Source organism: Tachypleus tridentatus, chromosome 4 (genome assembly GCF_004210375.1).
Source record: "Tachypleus tridentatus isolate NWPU-2018 chromosome 4, ASM421037v1, whole genome shotgun sequence".
Taxonomy (NCBI): Eukaryota; Metazoa; Arthropoda; class Merostomata; order Xiphosura; family Limulidae; genus Tachypleus; species Tachypleus tridentatus.
In genome coordinates, this window is record NC_134828.1 from 60,083,065 (window position 1) to 60,104,203 (window position 21,139).

At 33.5% G+C, this 21,139-nt stretch overlaps 1 protein-coding gene across 7 annotated transcripts in view; it reads left to right on the forward strand.

Annotated features, from left to right (window-relative positions):
* Positions 1-4,851: 4,851 nt before the first annotated feature.
* Positions 4,852-21,139, forward strand: part of LOC143249225 (growth arrest-specific protein 1-like) — a 45,186-nt gene continuing 28,898 nt past the window's right edge. The window contains exons 1-2 of one of the 7 annotated variants that reach the window (XM_076498708.1): positions 4,859-5,967; positions 7,885-8,637. In XM_076498708.1, coding sequence (XP_076354823.1) covers positions 5,276-5,967; positions 7,885-7,894 — 702 coding nt within the window. In that variant the 5' untranslated portion in view covers positions 4,859-5,275 and the 3' untranslated portion in view covers positions 7,895-8,637. Of the gene's footprint in view, positions 6,081-7,884; positions 8,638-21,139 lie in introns of those variants that run through there. The other 6 variants (XM_076498704.1, XM_076498703.1, XM_076498707.1 and 3 more) reach the window with 6 other exon arrangements.

Here is a 21,139-nt window from a genome sequence, read left to right on the forward strand (position 1 = left end):
TACATTAGGCTTCACTAGATATTTGTCTACCTTAACTGATTTTTTTTTTTTTTTTTTACATTTATTCTTATTCTATTGCTTCGGTATTATTTCCGCTTAACTGACACAATATACTTTATAAAAATATTTGTGTTTGGTTCTAAAAACGTTACTTTTCTTTCTCGTCATCGGCAACTTGTTGAAAAATATGATTTTTCATTGTTATTTCTTGCCACAATATTTTCAATAAGTTAATTATCAAATTTATAGAGATGGGAGTCATCGTACATATTGTCGTATCATACGTAAAAACAACAATAAAAACGTTCAGTTTTGTTTTGGCGGACATTGAGATTTTAAAATGTAATAGTGTTTCCTTATAGCAAAGTTACATCGAGCTATCTGCTGAGCCCACCGAGAGGAATCGAACCCGTGATTGTAGCATTGTAAATCCGTAGACTTACCCCTGTACTAGCGGGGGAGCAAATGTAATAGTAACTGTAATGATAACATAAGTACATTAGAAATGTGTGAGTAATAAAAAGCAATATTATATATGTCAAGTGTTATGATCTTTGTACATGAAAAATATTTGTTAACTGTATACTCATTTTAGGCATGAGAAACCTGTTTATTGGTTTCGAAAAATACTTTTGGATTTCAATTTATTTGTGGTTGTATTTCGTAAAATTCTTATTATTGTGAAAATGACGCTTTGTAACGAGGTAAAATATCTTCAAACCTGATAAACATACGTATTTGTGTACAGTTCATGTTCGTTTAAAGTGAGACAAATACTGCAGTGAGTTGTTCATTTAAAAAAAAAAAATTCCACTATCTTGTCATACCTGCCGAAATTAAAAAAGAAGATAATTTTTCTTGTAATTTTTCTATAACATTAATATAAGTGTTTTTACGTATTTGTTTTTTAGCCTGATAGGTTTATTTCTTTTGTGATTTTTTCTGAACTATTTATAACGACACAATGGAGGCGAAAGCGTGATGTCACATGTAATTAAGATGCTTTTGCAAATGATATGCTAATTAACAATTAACGTCTAATAACAACACATTATTAATTAAAAGTTAAGCAGTTAATTAGATGTAAATGTTATATGAAACAAAAATTAACACATAATTAATGATGTACTAATTACAGCTTTTAATTAATATGAAAAATATATTGGATATTCACATTTTAGTTACAATTATGCCATTAACATGAAAGAGCACGTTTCTAAGTGGCATTATGATTATGTTATCAGCACCAGGGGCTCTTGTTAGATGACATCATATAATTAAATCTTCACCACCAGAGGGCCATTTGCTAACATTGATTTTTATAATTTTTGCTTTTTAAATTAATCTTTAGGCATACTTCTATTTGAAAGTAACAACATATACTAATCATGCACAATAAATCACTGTCAACAACACGTAAGGGACGTTCCTTAAAGAAATTAATGCAATATGACCACAAAACGTTTCTTCACTTAGAAACTTTACAGAACATATCATGCATTTGAAATCGATAAATGAATTCTCTATCAACTTATTGTTGGAACTTTGGACAATAGACCTTTCGACCTACTAGCTTATAGTTTGATACTATGTTATATTCTTAGAAACTTCTCAACTTTGACAAATTCTACTCTTAGTATTGAAGTTCTGAGAAATTACTGTATTTTTCGGTATACAAAACGCACTTTATTTTATAAAAGGGGATCTCAAAACTCCCTACGTCCTATACACCGAAGGTAAAAACTTTTATGCCTCTCTGTGGCGAGTAAGCAATTTTTTGTTTCGTCAATATTTAAAAGCACCAAACCTTTTCTCTTCTCTAAAATATGGAAACTGTAATAAAGGTATTTAAAAAATATGAAGTGAACAATTGCCTTAATGATACTAAAGATGATATTGTTTGAGGACAAGTGAGAGTGAACTTTTAGTACTTATTTTCAGTGATGCAAAAGAAGATTTTGAAAGTTTTCATAATGAATGAACAATGTTTTAATATAAATGTATGAAACAACCGTATTTTATTTTATTATGGACACTACTTTTGAACTATTATAAAGAGTAATAAAAGATTATGCTGATGTTAAACAAGTAAATAAATGATAACTGTAAAAAATATTTTTCCCTGAAGACAGCTTTGAAAATAGGGGTGCGTCTCATACACCAAAAAATATGGTAAGTCAAAAACACCTGGTTCATTTGTTATTTTACTGATTGTTTTTAAGATAGCAATATGAAAAGTTATTGACAAAATATTTGATTTATAAATATTATTTAATTAGATTTATAATGTAAGATTTCATTTTATAGGCTGAGAAGAACTAGTTTACCTGTTATTTTGCGTTTCAACTTATACTTTATATAAGTTAAATTAAATATATTAATATTTTTGTCATTTACAAGTCTATGTCTTATGTTGTTATACATAAGATGCACGTGACCAAGGAGAAAAGTATAGACAAACACAATCATAATTGGTGAAGTAATTCTCTCCTATAGTAAGATATGAAATACGTAGTACTCCTTGAGGTTTTAGAGACGAAAAAAACCATCATAAATCTGTGCTAAAAATGTACCAGATTCTTTTAAATTAGGGGAGTGTCCCATGCATAGCATTAAGACTCATAACATTTCTTAAAATTTTTCGTTACTAACCCTTTGCTACTTATTCCAATAAGAAGAAACGTAACAGCTCTTGGTTTCAGACACAGATATCTCCCTTTGTTTTTGATAACTCATGTAGGAAGCTTACTAGGAATGTTTAGCTTTAAGCCTAAACAGTTGGTCTCAGATCATAACCTCCCATCTAACACTTAAAGTTTTGTTAATAGATGTTACAAACATTGAACTTATGAGTACATTTATCACACTATTCACGAAACGACAAATAATCTCAAAATGTAGTTCTGATAAATCTTATATCAGTTCGATTGTGTATTAGTTGTGGTTGTAAAGAGATCTCTAGATTTGCTTATTTAAATTTATTGCAATGTAACATACTTAACTCTCTGTATTTAGCTGCAAGTCTTAAGAGATACAGAAATTTGTATTGCACATATTACATGTTATTTACAGAATTAAGTACAAAAATGTCTAAATGTTATAGGTAAGTTCGATCGTCGTATAATGCATTTTTTAAATAATCTACACATTATTTAGAACATGAAATACACCATATTTATAATCCAGAAATCATTTATAACATTATATAAAGTAACGTCTGTATCATACAAGTAGTTTAGAATATTCAATGAAGTATCTATCTTCTACAGCTTATTCATAACATAAAAGAATATCAAACATTACCTACAACAGTGTATTCCTTTTACAAGTTACTTACAACATTAAATATGTAAATTTATATATGTTACAAGCCATTTAGAACGTTAGATACAATGATTGCTATATCCCGCATGTTGTTTAGAATATTAAATACAGCAACGTATCTATCTTTCAAGTGATTCATAAAATTATGTATAGAAATGTTTATGCTCTTCAGGACATTTGGATCATTATACTCTGCACTGTCCTATGTTCTACAAGTTATTTAGCATAATTTCTATCCCAGAAATAATTTTGAACATGAGTTACAGAAATATCTGTATACTAAAGTTCGTCTAGAACATTTGAACAGTATATATATATATATATATTACAAATAGTTTGAAATATTGAATATAGTTCTTTTTTTAAATTACAATGTTTACTTAGAAGTTTACACACTTAGTGCTATCTATATCCTACACATAATTCAAAACATTAAGTATACAACTAAGTATACATCCTATACAACCCTGGATTAAGACATGGGCTTATCGGCCTGTATGAAGCCCAGGACCTCACACTAATTAGGGGGCCTCAAGCTATGACTATAAATGTATTGCACGTAGAGGTTCTGTATTGAGGAGGCCCTTATAAATTGAAAAGCCTAAAGCCAAGAAAACCCTTAATCTGCCCTTGATCCTACAAATTAGTTGACCCGGCAAGGCCAGGCGGGTTAAGGCGTGCAACTCGTAACCTGAAGGTCACGGGTTCGCATCCCCGTCCCACCAAACATGCTCGCCCTCCCAGCCGTGGGGGCGTTATAACGTTACGATGAATCCCACTATTCGTTGATAAAAGAGTAGCCCAAGAGTTGGCGGTGGGTGGTGATGACTAGCTGGCTTCCCTCTAGTCTTACACTGCTAAATTAGGGATGGCTAGCACAGATAGCCCTCGTGTAGCTTTGGGCGAAATTCAAAAACAAACAAATTAGTTACAAATTTGTATATCCTACAGATCATTTAGAAAATTCGATGTAGTAATGTCAATATTGTTTAGAACATTATGTTCAGCAATTTTGATTATGAAATCAAAATCACTTAGAAAACTAAATATTGCAACAGTTGTGTATATTATTGGTAATTTAGAACATTAAATAGAGAAATCGTTGTATTCCTTCAACTGATTTACAATAAAGGATACAGCTATGCCTATATGCCACGATTTATTTAAACCATTACATATTACGTGAAAAACTTTGTGTAATTGTGGTTTAAACATTACGTAAGTCAATTGTGTACAATTATTTATGTGCCTTGATGCGCGAATATTTGAAATAATTTCGAAGGTCGTTATTAAGTCTTCTGAACGTTAATAAATTAATTAATGTGAGTATAGTTTGACCAAGAGGTCAAAGGACTTAGGAAAAAATCTACATTGTTTAGTTTACAATTCGTCTCGCCCTTCATTACGTGCACAGGGTAGTCTCAAGGCACGCAGCGCGAGAACCTTGTCAGCGAGAGCCGCTTCGAAGCCTCAAAGTCGATGACAACTTACTTTGCTAGAGTCCTGCAATCGGCTGCTTTCGTAAACAACTTTCTTGGACAGCTAAAATTAATGACCTCCATATGCTGCCCAACGAAAAAGACAAACCACGTGGGATGAATGATCGGAAGTGTTTCCTGGATATGAAACGATAACAGTTGTCGTGATTGGCTATATTTGTGACTGAGGCGGAGCATTATTTGGGTAAATAAAGATAGTCAGTGTACTGTCACGAGAAGTGCGTGTCGTTAATACGCGTAAGTAGTTGAAGAGTATTGTTACAGTCGTTAGATAGACGCGTTATGAGTTCGTACTTTAAATCGAAGCTAGAAACTTGCTTGTTTTCATTAATTGAACACATTAGACGTGAAATTACAACGTGATGTTCATCAGTGGTCTCGCTCACCCAGTAGTATTGAAACTGCCAAAAGTGATGGTGAACATCAGTGTAGCTGGTCGATAGGGGCTCGCCATGCACTTTATGGCTGTCTTAGTTGTTGCAGTTGTAAGTCTACTTCCTGCCATTGACTTTACTCTGGCTGATCAAATCTGTGAAGACGCTCAGACAAAATGCGCTTACCGTGAGGGCTGCGGAACGGCTCTTAGAAGTTACATGGTTGACTGTGCTAGTGTTTTGGCTGGTCAAGTTTCAAGTTGTCCGACTGTCTGTAAACGTGCATTGATATCTTTGACTAGTACTCCTGAAGGACAAGAACTTACGATGTGTAACTGTAACGGATCTGAATTCTGCCTGTTGAGTAAAGAACGTGTAGAGATCTGTCGCCCGGAGGTCATTCGAGCCACAGCTGTAGATGCTGTCGTATCTTGTTCCGTAGCTCACTGGATCTGTGTAGCTGACCTCCTGTGTTCAACAGCTCTCGAGTACTACAACCAACTGTGCCACGGAATGTTCCGTGGCTATAAGTGCACACACCGCTGCAATAACAGTTTGGCAATACTTAACCGTCAGGACAAAGCTGAAAAACTCAGGACATGCTACTGTGATGGCTCGGAAGAGTTCCCATGTCGACGGATCAAAGTTAACATGGAACGTTTATGTTTCGGCAGGGAAGACTTTATGCTCGATAATACATTAGAGGATAATACAATAAGCCACTTGCGGTCATCGGCTGGTCAACTAAAATGTATTACGTGGAAATTATGGTATTTTACTATTGTTTTAATCATGATAAATTGTAGTTGCTTTAAAACATGTAGTTTTTATAGAAGGTGACAAGAACGAAGCAAGGATATAACATATTAACGAACATTGAATGGTAGGTTTTAGTTTTTGATTTGATTATAGAGTCACTGTTATAAACTAGTTTTAAAATTGTTTCCTTTTCATAGACTATAAGTTATTATATGAAATAGATATAAAAAAATGCGTAAAGCGTGCTTAATATTTTACTTCAAACGTCCGTCTTTTTCAAACTTCAACATCTTTCAGTGGACGAAGAGTAAACTGTTTTTAACTTTTACTCAGTTTAAGTAAAATTTCTTTAAAACGGTGAAAACAAAATCAGTATATTGTTTGAAGAACAAATTCAGATATGTTGTGTTTTTATTCAACTGTACTTTAGGTATGAGCCAGACTTTAGGTCGTTCCCTGTAGAAAATAGTTCGCGTAAATGCGTATCTTTATACTATTTAAAATATATCAGGAAATTCGTATGTTACTATAGCAACCACTTTCAGGTCACGGTTGCCTTGCACAAACCGGGACAGAATGCAACCGTGTTTCCTACCACGCAGCATGCAGCTGGCAACAGGACCATACTAATCGATCAGTGAGAAAATGACCATCATTGTTAGCCTCAAGGTACTCTTGATGTGTTGGGTGTTTTCCCATAGCTATCCATCACAACGTTGACAACCAGTAGTATTCTTAGGGATATCTTAATTTCACGTTGAGAAGGAAGACTTGGTCTGTTGCAGTAGGGACTACTGAATATTCTTAAAAATCACTGAAATAAAGAAAAATAGTAAAGATAAATAGTAATATAAATACATCAAATAAGTAAATGGTGAATAGCTGAAAAAGTTAGTTTGTAATTAATATTAACTTGTAATGAAAACAATCTGCCTACACAAATCAGAACTAAAAACTATATGTGGTAATAATGTTAACCAGAAGATGACCTAAGAAGGTTGAAAATTTGTTCTGTACATTATGTTAATTAAAATTTTAATACCCACACCAACCTTCTTTAAAATACATTTTTACTTCAAGTTGGTTTCTCGTCGTTATGAAATACCTAGTAATAGTATCAGGAATGAACATCAAAAATTGAATATACTCTTCAAACTTCCTTATTTGTAAGAATGCACTGTTTCATTGATCAAGTACCCTCACTGTTAACGATATATTTGGTGTTAATGTACTATAATGTATCTCTGAAGAGTCTTCGATTTATCACGTGACGTATTACAATTTCAAATGGTTCACCATAACCAGGTGGTCAAGGCACTCGATTCGTAATCCGAAAGTCGCGGGTTCGAATCCTCGTCACACTAAAAATGCTCGCCTTTTCAGCCGTGGGGACGTTATAATGTAACAATCAATCCTACGATTCGTTGGTAAAAGAGTTTGCGGTGGGTGGTGATGACTAGCTACCTTCCCTCTAGTCTTACACTGCTAAATTAGGGACGGCTAGCGCAGATAGCCCTTGTGTTGCTTTGCGCGAAATTCAAAACGAACCAAATCAAATTATTTCAAATAGCCTGAAACTAAGTTGAATTGTGATATAAGTTGTGAAGTTAATTAAATATAATGATATATCAAATTTATGATGTCTGCCAACGAACTTGATACTCATAGTTTTTTTCTTAAAACAAATATATTTTAATATACAAACAATGATACAACTTATAATAACGATTATTATTAATAATGATTTACGTACAAAATGTTTTCAAACAACTAGCTGTAGCCTTAACATTATGACAATTGTTTGAACCAATCCTTAGCTAAGTATCTTTGTTTGTACAGATTTCGTATGAGCTAGTTGGTGTAATGAAATTTGATACTGCTTAAAACTTCAATTCTTACCTGGTTAAGTAATGAGTTTTATTATCCAGTAGGGATTGAAACTCTGAAATCGTTATGGATCAAAGATCACCACCAGATACGACTTAAACGATACGTTTAGATGCAGAATTCTTAAATGTGGAGCACGAACTGTTTATTAAAATCTGAAAAGATCAAGAGTTTGAAGTTTGTAAAGGCAAATAAACCAAGAGTAGCATGAGAAATACAATAACGTATTCTAGTTTGTGCACTCCTTAAAAAATGTTTTACATTGTCGATGGCTCTGAATATGTGGTGTTGTCCAACACCACTGTTTACGTTCTGAGAGACTTCTGCAAAGGACAATCAAGCCATTCTTAGAAAAAACATCTTGACGATTTTTTTTCGCAGACTTTCCACTGTATATATAACCTTGTGAGCTTTCTAAAATCTATTTAAACAATGCAAATACGCCGTGATAACAGACGTTAATTTCTGGGTGTGGCTGAAAAACTTATATATGTGCACATCATAATTAAAACAATATTTTGGATTGAAAAATTGTGTCATACTCATTCTTCACGTTATGTTTCTCCGAATTCGTATTTTTGTATGGTTTATCCTCTCGAAGTGTCTCCCAGATCAGTATCCTATATAAATATTTCTTTATTTATATTTCTGTGACCACAAAGTATTTTGACGTCATTGCACTATTAAATGTGCCACAGTTTAATATATTTAAAAGCTAAGCATGTTCGCTTATTGTTTTAAAGCACATTTGGCGGCACCATGTACAAGTTGTTTTAATAAAATACGATCAATCCTTTGTAGAGAAAGTATCAACTTGATTTAGTCAAAGTAAAATAATATTTAACATCACAGTTTATGTAAATATCTGTAAACCTACAGAAGTTGTAGGCCGTGAAAAGAAGTGTTTAAGAAATATAACATCAATTTTATTCGGCATTTCATCTGAAATTATTTTTTTCACATACAAAGTGTACCGATAGTTTTGAAGCTTATAATGATAATTTATTTTCGGTAAGAAAAGTTTGTATATTTTGTTTCATAAGTTAATCAATAGTGTAAACATTTTTATCGGTAAAAGAATATCAGCAAATTACGGATTTTAAAGTATTCAGTCTAATCTTGAAGAAAATTCGAGGAAAATAAACACTGAGATGAAGTTTTCTTAAGTTGTAAGAACTCAGAACATATTCTAAGTAAAAGTCATGTCTTCTAAATTTCGATTGGAAATGTAAAAAGTAAAATAAAGTGAAATTAGTTATGGTAATTTTAAACAATAATTTCAGTCATCCAATATGAACTGTGAACTGTAAGAATTTAAATTATGAATTGTTTGCTTGACGTTAAGCGCAAAGTTTAAGAATGTGTTTCCCCCACAACATATATCGGAACCAGGGTTTTGGCATTGTAATTTTTTGGGCTTACCGCTGAGCCGATGAGGGTCTAAAATCAGGACAAAGTTAATTAGTAACTCGGTTCAATATATATTTTAATACTATAATTCGATAAAGTATAACATTAAACGTCAGGCCTGGCATGGCCAGGTGGTTAGGGCACTTGACAACCAATCTGAGGGTCGCAGGTTCGAATCCCTGTTACACCAAAGATGCTCGCCCTTTCAGCAGTGGAAACGTTATAACATGACCGTGAATTCCATTATTCGTTTGTAAAAGAGTGGTCTAAGAGTTGACGGTGGGTGGTGATGAGGAGCTCTCTTCCATCTAGTCTTACACTGATAAATTAGGAACGATTAGAGCAAATAGCCCTCGTGTAGCTTTGAGCGAAATTTCAAACAATAATAATAATAAAAGGTTGAACACCATTGGTGTGTTATTGCGAAGTTGAACTACATGTTAACATCACAAAAGTGAAGTGAGAATTTTTCAAGAATGTTGCGTAGCGTTAGTGTGTTTAGTAAACTTTCCTTTGCAACATGTATTTTAGACATTTTATCACATAATAGTTTTTTTGCCTCATGAAAATATGTGTATAAATGCCAGAGGTTTATGGCATTATACAAGTAGCGATATTGATGTTTGAAAAATGTAAAATTAAACACAGTGATTACCAGTGTAACGATGAAACTCTAAGTTATATTTAAGATCGTTTGAATAAATTAACAAAGCACACAATATGCTTGCGTACCATGCCTAATCAAAGCATGTCCGACGTCTGATTAAAGGTTCTAACTTAGAGCATTATCAATATTTCACTGTACAATTTTCAGTCTGTGGTTTCAATAAGTATTTATCCTGTTTTGGTGCCTAAAAAGAACAATTATGTTTATTATAAGAATTACCATCGAAAGTTTATGAGAGATTCAGCAACAAAAAGTATTTTATGTCACAGATATGTGTGAAAACTAAATAGGATATCGCATAAATTACTGTTTAAAAAGGAAAATCTTCAAATATATACACATGTCTAGTGTGTTTAAAGTTCTTTTGAGACTTAAAATTATGAACATCTGGCGGGTTTATGTAAAAGTATAAACAAATTAAAACAGAAGAAATGGCAAGATGGTAAGCGACCCGATTTTATATTCTTAAAATATTTTCTAGAAAGAATTTTGAATTTGTACTTTTTTTTTATTAAGTTCAGCATTTTTGTTATGATTTTTCATAACCTCACATTTGTGAGGTAGGTTTTTAGGTTACTTTGGTTATTTCATCTCATCATTAGCGATGTAGTATTAAGTCAATTAATTAAATAGAAGATTGTTGCAAGATAAATTATTTTATTCGTGTTGGTTAAACTCGTGACCAGATTCATCGCGTACTTCCACGTGCAAGTTAAATCCAAACAAGTGTTCAAACGCTACTTGTGAAAAAGAAAACGCGGGAAAGTGTTTACACACAGTTTGAAAATTGTTTATTTTAGAGTTGCCAATGGGCTATTACGCTGGTTAAGTGGATGGTGAGGATTCTTAAAGTTGGTTATACTGAATAAGTAACTAATGGATCAAGTCCCGCGGTTTAACTAAACACGCTATTATTTTTAGTTCTTTTACTGCTGTAGTTTTTTTATTAAGTAGGTGCTAAACTAAGGAGAGGCAAATCATAAAGACGGATTTGCTACGATCTTTTTCGTTATTCCTGTGTAAATTTTTTAGTTATAATTTTCTAATTTGTTGAAGAAATATTATTGCAGTTTGGGGATATATATTACTATAGTCTTGGCTCTATAAACCTAAACTTTTATTTCTCTTTAACGTCATATGTTTCTGGCTTTCTAGGCTTTTGGTTATATTACAAAAATATTTGATGCGTTTTGTTTTTTTGTTTTAGGAGGGACGCATCTTAAGATTTATTGACTTTTGAAAATGATTTAAATATTTAAAAATTAGTTTAGGCCCACAATTTGATCATCAAAAGAATATTAACTCTCTTTAGGTTTATTTAATGAGCAGTTTATGAAAAAGAAAATACTTAAGAAGTTGCCTTATTAGACTAATATTTCCGTTATTTTTCATAATTTGTTTATATTTATTATTTGGATTTTATCTGCTGTGTACAACTGATCTTTATCTCTGCAGTAATGGTTTGTTAATTAGGTGAGCAAATTTTATCAAAGAAATATCATTATATTTATTTATTAGGTTTGGTTAAATGTTACTACTTTTGTCCGACCGTATTAATCCCAGTTTCTGATCAAAAGAATCTACTTAGATGAATGAGAACTATGTATGAAACAATTAATGAATATAACCAATTTAACGTATTTTCCTTATTTATAATCATTAGAATGCAATGTTTCATCAGTTGGATAACCTTGTATTAGTGATGCTAGCTGGAGCACCCTTACCCTGGACGGAAATTATGAAAATCTATGATTAATGAAAAGTTATATTAGTAAATGAAAAGTTATTTCCTTTGTATGTAATAAAAAAAACGATAACGCCTATGATAACATTAAAACAAGAAATGTGAAATCGTAAATTTGCAAGGATCTAACAAACCTTCACGCCACATTTAGTGAAGGTCCGTCCATCAAGATGGGGCGAAGTAGTGGTAAAAAACCCCGCAAAAGTACTAATAAAAACCACAAACTACAGAATTGAAATTTTGCATGTTTTTTCTCCATGCACCTAATAAAGAACCTTCACACCACATTTGGTGAAAATCCATCCATACCCTGCGAAGTATTTACATGGACATACAAAATTCAGTACTATTATAGTTTTATAAATGGCACCAGTGCATTATATCCGCGTGTGACGTCTCACGACGTCATATCCCACCCTAAGAATGATAAAATGAAGTACTTTCTAACGGGAAAAGAAGGTGGAACGGGAAAATCATGACCGCTATTGCAAATCTACGTGCACGTAAGATAAAATTTTCGCGAAGATGGGAGTTGCACATCACATACTAAAAACCGTTTTTCAGTATCATATAAGCAAGAGTTCAAGTATAGTATGTTATTCACCATTATAATTCCAATAATATCTCACGAGATTCGACGAGCTCAGGAGATTTTAGGTTACTTCTATATCCATATACTAATCTTAACAATGTAAAATTATTTGAGGCCCCGCATGGCCAGGTGGGTTAAGGCGTGCGATCCGTAATCTGAGGGTCGCGAGTTTGCATCCCCGTCGCACCAAACATGCTCGCCTTTTCAGCCGCGAGGGCGTTATAAAGTTACGATCAATCCCGCTATTCGTTGGTAAAAGAGTAGCCTAAGAGTTAGTGATGACTAGCTCCCTTCCCTGTAGTCTTACACTGCTAAGTTAGGGACGGCTAGCGCAAATAGCTCTCGAGTAGCTTTGTGCGAAATTCAAAAACAAACAATCATTCCATCCCTGTTGATTCTGTTATCCACTCTTCGTATATGAGTTTATTTCTGCTCATTGTTTTCTATCTATATGTGTTAAATGTGTTTCCTTATTTTAGTGTTATGTCATTGCTTTTCCATTTGTAATTGCTGTTTTATGTGGTTTCTTTAATATTTGATCCTTAGCTTGTATCCTTAACTGTTCTTAGTTATTCTTTGATTAAGTGTAAGTGCTTTCTTTTTCAAATTAATTTTATTACTACTTTTTATCATACGTTAACTCAATTTTCATATTATTACTAACTTTTACTAAAACGTAGTAGGGAGTAGAATATCCAGAACAAGTGATATTCTTCCAAAAACATCATCCAAAAATAAAACAAGACCGAATCGTGAAAAAAAAGTTATTTAGAAATAATTTTACACAAATGAGTCCTGCAACGCGAGTTATGTCGTGACGAGATTTGATATCGTGTGTTTATAGTACGCAGTGAATTAGTGAAGCATATTTGAAGCGAAGAAGAATGCATAGAAGGCTAAGTTGTTAATTCTGGGTTATTTTCAATAAACACCATCATGTGCTTAGGAGTTCCAACGCAAAAAGTATCGAAAATAATACGTGTTGACAGATAACGAAGTACATGTAAACAGGAAATATAAGATTATGTAAAAATGGCATTCACGGTACTGAAAAATATTGGATAAGTTGTGAAAGTATTAGAAATGAAATGCGTCTTCTGAATCAAGGGAGTTATTTCACAGTTTAACAATTCAGCATTTACATTGCAAAAAAACATGGCTAAAATTATAGTAACGCATATGCACCTATATAAGTCACTGTTACAATCCGTTTGGTCAGTTGATATTGGTTTGAATGTAAGGTTGGTATTTATATTTGTTTATATGATGTGAGAAAGAAGTGGATGTCTGTGTACATGGATGTTCTCAAACTTGTCTTGTGTATATAACAAATTTGGAATTAGGCGCAAAATGCACTTTTGTAAAATATCAAACTTGTGTAGTTTTAATCTTTTTGATAAAGTTACAGGAATTAGAAATATAACTATAAAATGTATATATATATTACCATAAGTCAATGTATCATAAGTGAGTATGGAAATGACATATCGTGATTGCAGGAAACGGGTAACGGTCAGTTACAAACAGTCTTTGTTAACCCGAAGATGACCGAAGAAGATTGAAACGTTGTTCTGTACTATATTTTAATTAAAGTTTTAATACTCATACCGGCCGTCTTGAGAATACGAAATCATATCATGTATTAACTTATCCGTAGTTCTGCAGAAACATGTCAGGGTGGCTGTAATACACGAGCTACGGAATATTCCGAAGTTAGAAATTTATGTATTAATGGAATGATAAAAAACTCGTTAAGTTTTTTATACAGTTAATGAAAATGTTATTTATTTCTATGTATTATAAGTGAAAATAAAGAATAATATGTCAGTCACTCTACATCTGTCATATTTAGTGCTGACGAAGCCTTTTTTTCAAATACCAGAGCTCATCACGGCCCGACATGGCGAGGTGGTTAGGGCGTTCGAATCGTAATCTGATAGTCGCGGGTTCGAATCCTGTCACACCAAATATCCTCGCCCTTTCAGCAATGGAGGCGTTATTACGTGATGGTCAATCTCGCTATTCATTGGTAAAAGAGTAGCTCAGGAAGTGGTGGTGTGTGGTGTAAATTAATGACGGCTAGCGCAGATAGCCCTCATGTAGCTTTGCAAAATATTCAAATAAACAAAACAGAGCTCGTCAGACCGGTTGAAGAATGGCAGACATAGTTATGGTATAGGCGATATATAAATTATCAATTTTCAGAAACAACAACTGTTAAACTGTGAATCATATTGAGGAAGTAAATTTTATTTATTTACAATTAAATTTTGAGGAAAGAATGAATAGCATTGTTGATTTTAACATTTTTTTTTTCTTGAATTATTTCTTTTATTACTTTATTTGAATTCACTTTACTAACATACACAAGAACTGTCTATATCCGTTTCTGACATTGCATGCTAATATTGTAGCTTTAAGACTTTGATAAAAATTTCTAACATATCAACTAATATAAAGACTACAGTTAAGAATGAAGTACGCAGATAACAACGGTCAACAATGCCTTGGTTGTGAGAAGGCTTAATTACTACGTGTATATTTTAAAATAAATTCATGGAATATGTTTTTTAATTTACACAGCGAAGCGTGTGAAGTAGTTGTGACTTTTGTACTAAACCTCGAAATCTATTGTTGAGTTTAGTTCGGGCGAACATTTCTTAAATTCAAGTTTAAACTAAAAAAACTACAGGCGTTTATTACTGTGGTGGATAGAGATATTTACCAGGGTCTTGCTGTAAACGTTCCTTACAGACCCTCAAGTAAAACCAGGCGAGATTAGTCGAACATTCGATAACCCTAAATCCGATTACCTGTTGCTTACTGTAGTGCAGGAGTGGGCAACTTATTTTTCATAGTGGCCACAACTGTAGCTAATGAAAGCAACGTTGGCCACACAATTAAAAAATGAATAAGAAAGACATTAGTTTAATCAAAACAGTTGCATTTCAACTAACCTTCAATGTGAAAATAGATGGGGGTTTTCATGAACAAGTTTCGTGAAATTTGACTTAATATATATGCTCAATGAGTATCTTAGCTCTACCTCTAAATTTATGCCAGTAAACTGAGATCTGTATCTAGACTTGAGAAAATCTAGCGTAGAAAATGTTGACATACACATCCATGTGGATTCAAATATGGAAAATAATTTTGAAATTGCTATCTTTAAATTTGAAATACTCTCATTTATCAGAATACTGAGCCACATCTCTCTGTTAGAACATTTTTATTTATCTTTTGTGTTCTACACTTTGTATGGTAAGCATCTCGGCTTCAAATCCACATTTATCCAAAGACAAAAAGATGTAATTTCCTTACTGAAATCTCCTAAATCAAAGTGAAATGAATCATGCAAAAATTTAAATATCAATTTCAAATTTTTAAATTCGGAGAAAAGTGATTCATTTTTTGAGATAGAATTTTGATCCAGTTTACATTTTATCATAAAATTTCGTATACCATGAAATAAAGAATATCATGCTTAGTCGCAGTTTACACTGGAGAGACAAATAAGAAACATTGTAACGAGAAACTAGAGGACATAAATGAGTGTCAGTAAAAATACGACCATAATCTTATGTGATAAGTATCGAAACAACCAATAAAATTATGCATTAAACAGGCGTACCGTCATACCATTATTGTTTAAAAGCATTCGTGGCCTGGCATGGCCTAGCGCGCAAGGCGTGCGACTCCTAATCAGAGGGTCGCGCCAAACATCCTCGTCCTCCCAGCCGTGGGGGCGTTATAATGTGACGGTCAATCCCACTATTCGTTGGTAAAAGAGTAGCCCAAGAGTTGGCGGTGGGTGATGATGACTAGCTGCCTTCCCTCTAGTCTTACACTGCTAAATTAGGGACGGCTAGCATAGATAGCCCTCGAGTAGCTTTGTGCGAAATTCCAAAAACAAACAAACAAACAAATTAAAAGCATTCGTATTGTAGATTATCGTTGATGTGAGTGAAGTGGCGTTTCAACGAACAGTGTATAATAAATGCCAGTTGAAACTCCAGTCATATATATTTATGACTTTTGAAATTCATAAAGGCTTCATTGACTAATGGTATAAGCATTACTTTGTTAAAGTTCGCTGGTTGCAGATTACTGATAACAAGGTGATGGCAGGAACGGAACAGTGTTAAAACTTCAGCTGAGAAAGAAGTGTAGTAAAAAAGATTAACTAACAGCTGCTGTTTGAGAAGATAGTTCTACGTATTCTAGCGTTCGTAGAGTTTTTAGTCTGATGGATGGCAGAGAAACTGAGAGGAAGAGAAGAAGTTACGGCCTTACAGGCAATGTTTTACAGTTCAATTAGCAGATTATATCAAGTCCGTGTTGATGATTTACATTTTTTTAATTATTTCACGTTTCCATGTTAGTGAGAGTTCCAGGAACTTTCCGGAAAATTATTCTTGGGGTAAAGATATCTGATATTTTGCCTGGTTTTCATTTCTTCAGGCCCTGTGTTTAGTGTAACTTAACACTTTCAACAAGTTTTCCATCATCAAGAGCTTTCGTCGTTGGAATTTTATGCAATAATTATACTGGGCCGAGAAAGATTATAGATGAGATACGTCATTTAGGTTGGAAGATTGAGACATATTTTTTAACACGTAAACCCTGTTGTCTCTGGCATAATGCTATTTGTTGTTATGCTATGCTCGAAAATTAAAAAGAAGCAGTCGTTAAAATATAAATGGTATCCATGTCATGGTCTCTAGAATTTTAGTCACAGGTTTATTAGGTTTTCTCTTTATTGGTATGGCCGTGTTTCATAAAGAAATACTTTTAACTGCATAGCTCTTTATGTACTGTTCTGTTACATATAAATCAACAACAGGGGACATGTTTATATGAATAATATCGAGAAGAGTCTTTTATTTTGTTGAGTATTAAACAGCAGAACAGCTTTATAAAGCTCTTAAATATCAACAAAAAATAATTTCAGGTACGATCTATAAATAATTCACGATACCTGTACCTATATGTTTGTGTGTTGGTTTAACAGTATATTCAAGATCGCATCATGAGCATTTACAAGTCCCGTTTCCATGTTTTGTTTTGAGAAGGTGGCAGATTATGAGAATTTGTTATAGATGTACTATTACTTGAAATTCAGCTTTAATGTATCACATGTTCATGAAATTACCTTCTCAAGAGTCATAGGTTCATGACAGTAGTCTTTCAATGGTTTCATACTATTCCTCTTTTCTTTTCTTTTTTATTGCGCCGCTCAATTTAACATCTGGAATTTCCAAGTCCACGCGCCCTCGGGTGACTGAGCGACAACCTTAATGGCTTATAACGTTAAAATTTGGAGTTTCTGCACCCGCGGCGAGCATAACACAGATAGTTCATTGTGTAGCTTTCTAAACAAAATCCAAGTATTCTCAGAATCTTAGAGATAGCTACACTTGAGAAATCTAATAAAATAATTTATTATATCACTTTCTTATACGATTTATGTGTTTGTATATCTATATTAACTAAACATCTTAAAGTAAGTACAAAATGTAATTCAGCACTTAATCTGATTACGAACCTGTTGCTGTACCTTATATATTGGGTTGAGGAATAATTCGTGAGCGTTTTTTCAAGTTAAAAAAATATATTCATAAATGAAACGCTTTCGCAAAATATTTCATGTCATTTGGTAGATAATTTTTTGCTCTAATAGATGGTGTGTTTGATTTTCATATGTCTTTAATTTTTGCTTTCATTTTCAGCTCATTAAATGGAATGTCAAGTGGACAAAATCGAGCATTTTCGACACCATCTGCTTTTCGCATTTAATTTCTTGCAATTTCGTTTAAAACAATGCATACTAAATACCTAGGTATTACATGAAATAAAGTATCATAAATGTTTTGGGTGTAATGTGTTCATGCATTGGAGTATTGTATAGTCTTGCATGTAATGCTTGAATGAAATTATTTAAAAACGCTCACGAATTATTCCTCAACCTAATATATATATATATATGTGTGTGCGTCTGTATTTACGCTTTAAATCGCCAAAATAACTAAAAATTTAAGTTTCGCTCTAACAACATAACTTATTCTGATCGAAAGCTATTTTGTAGACCATTCTACTGTCATAAAATAGTCATCACCATACGTAAACGGACGTATTACATATGTCTGTATACTTCATCTGGTCTTCATCAAGTAAACAGCAATTATATTACTACGCAGCCGAATTTCGCAAGAAAAGGTGTCTTGAGGCAGTAAAACGTAGTTTAGAAACAGGAAGTTTACGCTAATGGCAATGAAACAAAATATCAGTTAATTACGTTGAAGAATTCGCCTACATTTGAGTTAAGTATACTGAAGCATTCATCTGCACTTGAGTTAAGTATATTCAAGAATTCACATACAGTTAAGTATGATGAAAATTCATCTACGCTTAAGTTATACTACTGTGAAGTGTTAGTCTATTCTCTGAAACAGCTGTGAGCGAAAAGTACCCGTAAACACACACCATAGTCCAATATAACACAGTATCATAAAGAATGTTAATGAACGTAATTAATAACCAGTAATATTTTGCTTCATAATGTTGTGTGGCCAGGTGGGTTAAGGCGTTCGACTCGTAATCAGAGGGTCAGGGTTCGAATCCCCGTCACACCAAACATGCTCGCCCTTTCAGCCGTGGAGGTGTTATAATGTGACGGTCAATCCCACTATTCGCTGGTAAAAGAGTAGCCCAAGAGTTGGCGGTGGGTGGTGATGACTAGCTGCATTCCCTGTAGTCTTACACTGATAAATTAGGTCCGGCTAGTGCAGATAATTCTCGTGTAGGTTTGCACGAACTTAAAAAAAAATGTTGTGTAATATAGTGATCTTAGTGACATAGGAGAAATTCAGTTTTCTTTAGAAAAAAATATTCCGCTACAAATTTTAAGATTGTTGATTCGGCGAAGATGTCAGTTTGATTTTGTGCAAGATATATTTATGTATGTGTGTGTACATATAGAAGTTGTGGCAAATAATTTCAACAAAAATGTTGTTAATCGTGAAAATAAATCGTTTTCAAAAGTTTTTATTAGATTATGCTTATGTGTGTGCATAAAGCTTTTGATTTTCTTTATTCGCGCTTATGTGAGACCTGTGATTCCAATATCTACATATCTTTAATGTATCTTTCTATTTTTGTGTCGGTTAAGACACTGATCAACAGCTATTTGCTGTTGTTTAAAAATGATAAAAAACCTAAATTTTGATTATTTAAAGTGTTCTTAATAGTTGCAAATTGAACGTAATAAATGAAACTATTCTTTGAGTCTGATTATACTATCACACTATGTACTTTTAGCAATTCTTTTTTCGTAACATAATAAAAATTATTTTCTAAACACTTATACTGTAGCTGTCAGTTTTGTTGTATTTTCATGATACGAAGCGCCAGGGTAATAAAAATCAAAGTTTAAGAAACAGGAGAAAGTAATCGGGTTTATTATAATGTGTGAAGTGTGAGTTTAAACTAATAACTGATGCGATAAAAAAGTGGGTTTGGTTTGTTTTGAATTTCGCACAAAGCTACACGAGGGCTATCTGCGCTAGCCGTCCCTAATTTAATAGTGTAAGATTAGAGGAAAGAGCTAGTCATCACCACCTACCGCCAACTCTTGGGCTACTCTTTTACCAACGAATAGTGGATTGGTCGTCACATAAAACGCCCCCACGGATAAAAGGGCGAGCATGTTTGGTGAGACGGGGATTTCAAAAAAAAGGGCAAAAGGAGTTTATTCTCACTCCAAACATTTACAAAAAGTGGGTATCACTCTTTCGCCTTTCCCCACCTCAAATGGATAAATAAGTGTTGAACATATTTCTAGACATCAACCAATGGAATTATCGAAACTTTTTCCTATGAACTTATATCAGTCAACTTATTGAAGCCTCTATAAAATCTGGCCCAGCATGGCCAAGTGGGTTAAGGCGTTCGACTCGTAATTTGAGGATCACGGGTTCGAATCCCTGTCGCACCAAACATGCTCCCCATTTCAGCCGTGGGGCGCTGTAATGTAACGGTCAATCCCACTATTCGTTGGTAAAAGAGTAGCCCAAGAGTTGGAGGTGGGTAGTGATGACTAGCTGCTTTCCCTCTAGTCTTACACTGCTAAATTAGGGACGGCTAGCACAGATAGCCCTCGTGTAGCTGTGCACGAAATTCAAAACAAACTAACTAAAAAACTAACGTAAAGAGGCACTGCGTAACAGTCAGAGCACACTAAAATGAACTTATTGACTGTTAGAAATACTCTAGTGATTTCTTTTATGGTTTACTCTTATCATCTGTTTTAAAATTTCGTCAAAAAATAAGTGTTTTAATTTACTCTGTGCTGGAAAACTAAATAAAACTGACGCTTGGCTTTTTACGTATTGTGTCGGCTTTACGCTTTGGTTCATTTTACTGTACGTGGTGGGGAGATGTGGTCCTATTTCTCTCCACTTCGTAGAAACAGCTTCAGAAAAAATAACATAAGCAAGATCACGTTTATATATATCACACGTGTTCTTGGAAAGTTGTCATTTAATGAATGTAATCATAGTAACATAATTATCGTTCTTTTGAAAAGCTGCTGCTTCTTGAGTCGTTCATGCAATTCCGTCCTCAGGAAGAGTTGATTTCTTTGAAGCAATATACCAGGAGGTTACAAATTATAAGCCTGTACCCGTTAACAATGAGACTGTGAGAATTAATAGTCTACCTTGCAAATTAAATTGAAAACACACCAGGGGTTATGTTAGCTTCCGTTATTAGTTTTTGTTTTTCACAATGATTATATTTAGGTTAGTGCTATGTGATTCCTATCATGTTTTCACGTCATTAGTGCTACGTATGCTCAGACAGGGAAATTGCTACAGGAAAGATACA